At 31.5% G+C, this 6,758-nt stretch overlaps 1 protein-coding gene across 1 annotated transcript; it reads left to right on the forward strand.

The window, feature by feature from the left end:
- On the forward strand, positions 4,548-5,753 carry LOC110012036. The gene has a single exon (XM_020694120.1). The coding sequence runs from the start codon at positions 4,548-4,550 to the stop codon at positions 5,751-5,753; it is 1,206 nt and encodes a 401-aa protein (XP_020549779.1).

The raw sequence follows: 6,758 nt of genomic DNA on the forward strand, positions 1-6,758 counted from the left end.
TTTATCTTGTTACAATCTATTTTCAAGTTACTTGCACTTATCAACGGCATAAAAGCATAGAAAATTACCAATAATCAAGAATCGATTAACTAATAAATCTCATTTACATGTTCATGCATATATATATATATATATATATCATACAATACCAATAAAAAATATATTAATTGTTATTATTATATTGAAGATTAGTTTATGTATTATCAAAACTTTAGTATAAACATATAAAGAATTCTAGCATATTGTATAGTTATTCTTCTTATTATTATTATTATTATTGTTATTATTATTATTATTGTTATTATTATAATTATTATTGTTATTATTATAATTATTATTATCATCATCATCATTATCGCGGTCGAACATAGTCTATATAGTTTATGTAAACATAAAATCAAACTCAATTGTTAAGATGTGGTCTTTTTTTTTACTAGCCCAAGGCCAACCCAACCCACCCTTAGCTCGTTAATTGCAGCGCGATTTAGATTGGATTGATAGGTAGGAGCGACGATATTGTTTAACACTCCTAGATTTAAGGACTTGAAACTTGTTGTTTAATGTGAATCTGTAATCTACTCCGCATTTATTGAGCAAACTACTTGTCACCTTGAAACTTGTTATTGAAGCTTGAAGGATTTGATGCCAAGGAGCACATGGAACCTTCATAGTTGCAAAGTTTCGTCGTGGCAAAGGGTTCTAGGCTTGAGTCATTTTAATTTATTATGACTTGCATCTCGTGTTACCATAGTCTTGTGTTATATGTAATGTCGTATGGAATGAAATTACGTGTGTAGAATATTGTATGTCCTCCTTCATTATGCGGTACAAGCTCTTATTTATAGGCATAAGCAGGTTTTGATTTGTAGCTTGGGCTCACCATTGTTGGACTTGGATCAGTTTCCTAATAGGTTGTTCTTATAAATGTTTTGGCTCAATTTGATCATCCAAAAAAAAATGTATATATTTATATTAGATTGACCCATTAAAATGGGAAAAAATGCAAGCAACCCCCTTGTAATATAGCAAATAAGCAAATTATCTCCTTATGAAAAAATAAATAGCGATTTACCTCTCTATATTTTTTAAAATACAACAATTTACTCCACCTATGATTTTTAAAATGAAGCACTTTACCTCCCCATATAAGGAGATAAATTGGTTCATTTTAAAAAATATAAAAGATAAATTATTATATTTTTTTATAAAAAATTAATATACTCATTTTTAATATAACATGGAATAAATTGCTATTCAGCCCATTAGAATGCATAAGCTCCAAATACTGTATGCGCTTGCCAATATTATTTTGAAATACGAAAAGCCCAAAATTTATCATCAACTTCTATCGTTGGACTCAATTACTAACTAATTTATTTAGATTGTAATTAATAGTTTATTTTAAAATATTTTAATTTATAAAATTATAATTACTAATATTTTATTATTTTATCGAAATATTGCAAAAGTAATTTCAAATAAAATATATGAACTTATAAGATTGTTTCGGTATAATATTCTTAATTCCAGCATACGGAGCCTCTGATGAATCACATAGATGCTGTTATTCGGACAGGTGGAGTGTTGGCCAATCTTGTACTTGTCAAAGCTTCTTCAATTTTGTTGCCATCTGCCGTTGATTAATTTGATGTGTAGAAAATTGATGTTTATGGGATTAATTATTATTTTTTTGTGGTGATGCTGTAATTTGGACAGGTGTATAGTTCAATCCATAGTGGTAATAGTCCCTTTCTGCCATCTTAATTATTTAGAATTATAAAATTATTTCTTACATTATTAAAATGACTAAATACTTTAAGAGTTTGCGTATTTCTTTTTAGATCGATATGAATTAAATTCGACTAAAATGCAAAAAGGAAAAGAATGTAGCTGATGTTTGTGAATACCTGATCAAAATTAGTTCAATGATCTATGATGAATCACATAACTCGATCATTTCTATGAATACATATTTTCAATGGGTGTCGAGTATATATGTTTTTACTGCTTCTAATACTCTCGAGGTTCATCTTGTATTGATCTTACCAATGTAAGCATTAAGGAGTTTAACAATGATTTACTTGGTATTGTTCTTGCTGGTTTTGTGAGTGTAGGTTCGCTTAAAAGAAACCTATGGTTTGAGATCGATTCAAGAACTTAAACATTAAACTTCTACTCGAATCTCATATCACTTTTTTTGTTGGGTAAATTAACGGCATTTCTATTGAGATCTGACATAATTATAATATATTCGTGTTATTTGAGAAATTACAAATATCTTTTGATTTTATAGTTCGTTTAACAATGAGCCAATTCCGGTAGATTTTTCATCCGATTTCTGAATTGAATTGATCAAAATGTCTTTTTGCATTGTAAATTAAAAAATCTTGTATATTTTTTAAAGAATTTTTAAAACATTTGTACGAACTAATACATATTTCCTATGGAAATTTTATTTTTCCCACCCTAATTTTTTTTACATTTTTTAAATATATATATATTTTTAAAAAAATTCAGCAAGAATAAAATAGTAATGTCCACTTTACTACCTAAAGACGACATAATTATTTTTTATTTGAGGAGGATACTTATAATTTTTCAAAACAATGATAGAGTATTCGTAATTGTGTCAAATTTCAGGAAAATCTGGAATCTACCCCTTTTTATTTGAGTGAACTATTATTTGATATACGAACAAAACTAGGTGGCAAGGTTTTGAAAGTCATTAATCACACCATCATCAATCACATCTTCATAAGTCATTGCAATATAGCCCTCAATTCAGTAAGCAATCTCTTTATCTCAATTTATAATATTTACACCAATAATTCCATGAATCAATTTTATTCGACAATCAAACATATTATCACACAGTCATTCATCTATTTTTCTGCACCATAGCCACATACAGTCATACTTCTTCAACTTCACAGGATAACAAGTTGATCCAGAAAAATAACCAACAATTAACAATTGGGTATATAACACAAGTGTATAATATACTTAGATATATAAGTTTTATTAACTATAATTATCTAAATCTCACAACGATTTATTTAGTAGAAGAGTGGTTCAACCTTTTACTTTATCTTTACACCAAATAAAGTTTTATGTACATCAGAATTCGCCATTTTTTATGAGATCATTTTCAAAATAAAAAGATACCTCATGAACTTGACTTTAGGGGTCTGTAATGTGTAAGTTCACACAATATGAATGGGGATAATTTATGGAAGTATGACTATGGGCCCTCTTAATCCTCTCCTCATTCAAGGTTATGATGTTGATGCGTCCGACTTGAAAAAAATAGGTTTTAAAATCTTTTTATGAGGTATTTTTTCTATATAAAATGCTTTACATTATCGAATAGAAGTGAGTGTTCAAAATAGATAAATTTTAAAAGGGAAAAATTTAAACAACCCCTATAATAATAGAAATATTTAAAAAATTTCCTATAAAAATTAAATTATCGAATATCCCCTGTGATATATAATAAAGTTTAAAAAACTCCCTCCGAACAAAAATTGAGTCACACGAGTTTTGACTGCAATTTTGCTATAAAGTACCTTCTCTCCCATCTAATATATATAATGTTATATATATTTATTAATAATAAAATATTATTTTATATAATAATTACTTAATTATTTATATAATAAAATAAAATTTTAATTAAATTAATGTAAAAAAGTGCAGTAGAAACAGAGCAACCTGGAGCATCAGCTTATGAAGAAGAAAAAAGAGGAAGAAACAGATAAAATCGTGTCATTCAACTTCTGCACTTCTATTATGTATCCACGATTTTATTAGTTCACTCTCCACACAAGTATTAGAAGCGCACCCACGTTTCTTTTAGTGAAAAACACAACTTAGAGAGAGGGAAAAGTGAGATTTCTGGTTTTAGAGGTTTATATAAGACCCCTGCTGAGTTCTTATTCAATATAGAAAACAAAACCCTGAAAACTACTGAAACTTTGTCTTCTTGATTCAAGAATATCAATTCAAGATTTGCTCGGAATGAAATCAATTTTCTTTCTTGCTCTTTTACGCCATTTTACATGGTATCAGAGCCATCTTTGATGGTCTCTGATCTCCTTTTTCTTTAAGTCGAATTCCAGTCCCTCTGCAAATCAAGAACTCAAGAAACCCTCAGATACAGAGATGGCTGAAGATCAAGAAAACTTGAAACTCCAATTGAACGACAACCCAGGTTTAAGCCTGGTTTCGAGACCACTAGATGGATCAAATTTTTTGTCCTGGAGCAGATCTATCAAGATCGCTCTAGGTGCGAAAATGAAGTTAAACTTCATCAACGGAGAAGGGGCCAAACCTGCCGAAGGAAGCAGAGAACTCGAGCAGTGGATTAGAGCCGATTACATGGTCACGTCTTGGATACTTAACTCGATTTCAAAGGAAATAGTGGAAAGCTTCCTATACACCAACACTTCCAGAGAATTATGGTTAGAACTTGAAAGCCGGTTCGGCGAAGTAACGGGCCCATGATTTATCAACTCAAAAGAGAATTATCGTCCACTTTGCAGGGCACAATGTCAGTCTCTGCGTATTTTTCAAAGATGAAAAGACTATGGGACGAACTCAATTGCATAACACCAGTTGCACAGTGCACGTGTGGAGCAGCAAAGGAATCTGCAGACATAAGAGCGGCGGATCAGTTGATCCAATTCCTAATGGGATTGAACGAGAATTATGACCATGTGAGGAACCAAATCCTCATGATGGATCCTCTACCTAATGTTAGTAGAACATACTCAATGATTTTGGGAGTAGAAAAGCAAAAGGAGGTCACCTTGGGACAATCATATGGTTCACAACAGATGGCAATGCCTGTGTTCAAAAGAAATGAAAATCAAAGGTTTCTTGGAAAGAAAAGAAATCTTATGGATAAAAGAACACATGTCTGTAAAGAGTGTGGGAAGACAGGACACTTGAAGGAGGTGTGCTTCGAAATTTACGGCTATCCGGAATGGTATAAATCATTGATGGAACAGAGGAAGAAAACTGCGTCTGCAGCAAATAGAACTGCAGCTGTTACTGAGCCTGAACGAGACGGCCAAAGTGTTAATGATGGCAAAGCTATATCTGAGATTATACGTGCAGAATTCCACAAATTTCTTGGAAACTTGAAGCCACAATCCTCAGCATTAATGGGAGAAGGTAACTGTGAATTTTCTGGTAAGTGCACTGAATTGTTAAACTACAAAACAGGGCTTAATAATTCTTGGATTATTGATAGTGGAGCCACTGCTCACATGTGCAACAACAAGACTTTATTTGACAAAATTGACACTGATGTTCCCAATAGTTACATTCATCTTGCAGATGATAGCAAACATCAGATACTTAGTTCAGGCTATCTAACTTTAGGAAACATAATTAAATTGAAGGATGTGTTATATGTTCCTGGACTTAAGTTTAATCTACTATCAGTTAGCAAGATATGCAATAACACTTCTATTAGATTCGAATTCATTCAGTCACATTGTATTGTGCAGGACCACATGACTAATGAGGTGCTTGCAATAGGATGCCAAATAGGAAAATTATACATCATCAAGGATCAACACTTTGACAAGAATCATATAAAGAAGATCATGGAATCCTGCAGTGAATTAGGACTTAGTGTGCTGTCTATTTCTTCAGAAACTTGGCATAGAAGATTAGGGCATGCTTCACAAAATGTAATGATGCATACAAGGCTGATCAAAGAATGTAAAGTGCAAGAAAACTTCTAAACTTGTCCTCTTGTAAAACAGCATAGGTTGCCTTTTCCTTTGAGCACATCATCATCTGAATCTTGTTTTGATCTAATGCATGTGGACCTATGGGGACCCTATAATGAGTATTCTATTTCAAAATGTACTTACATGATGACCATTGTAGATGACCATAGCAGGTGTACATGGGTGTTTTTGATGAAACAGAAACTTGAAGCACCTAATCTGTTGATTAACTTTCATAAGATGATCCTCACACAATTTGATAAAAGGATCAAGATCATTAGAACGAATAATGATAGGGAATTTCTAGGACAACAAACTGAAGAATTTTACAAGAGAGAAGGAATAATACATCAAACTACTTGTACATATACACCACAACAAAATGAAATTGTGGAAAGAAAACATAAACACCTCTTAGAGGTGGCAAGATGCTTAATGTTCCAATCTAAACTTCCCAAAATATTTTGGACTGATGCTATCCTTACAGCCACATATATAATCAATAGACTTCCAACACCTATTTTAAAATGGAAATCTCCCTATGAAATTTTATATAACAAACCTATTGATTATTCTCATTTTAAAACTTTTGGATGTTTTTGTTTTGCCACTAACAACTTGCCTAACAAAACTAAATTTGAACCAAGAGCATTGAAATGTATTTTTTTAGGATATGCTATGAATCAAAAGGGCTACAAAGTTTATGACTTAGATAAAAGATTGGTACTATTTTCAAGAGATGTCAGATTTCAAGAGAATGTGTTCCCTTATCATGAAGAACAAACAGACCCTTTATCTTGTTCCTTGCCCCTAATTATGACTGAGTTAGAACCTAGCCAAACAGATGAATATGAACAAAACATAGAAATACAGGAACTCGATACTAATGCAGGAAATACAGAAAATTCACCTCAAACCAATGTTGAGAGTAATGAAAATATGAAAAATTTAACTCTAAGAAGATCATCTAGGGTCGTTACTAAACCAGCAAGGTATCATGATTTTATATGTAACCAC

This window comes from Sesamum indicum, linkage group LG5 (assembly GCF_000512975.1).
Source record: "Sesamum indicum cultivar Zhongzhi No. 13 linkage group LG5, S_indicum_v1.0, whole genome shotgun sequence".
Classification (NCBI taxonomy): Eukaryota; Viridiplantae; Streptophyta; class Magnoliopsida; order Lamiales; family Pedaliaceae; genus Sesamum; species Sesamum indicum.

Coding starts and splice junctions, on each gene's coding strand:
- LOC110012036 (XM_020694120.1), top strand. CDS start 4,548: ATGTCAGTCTCTGCGTATTTTTCAAAGATGAAAAGACTATGGGACGAA.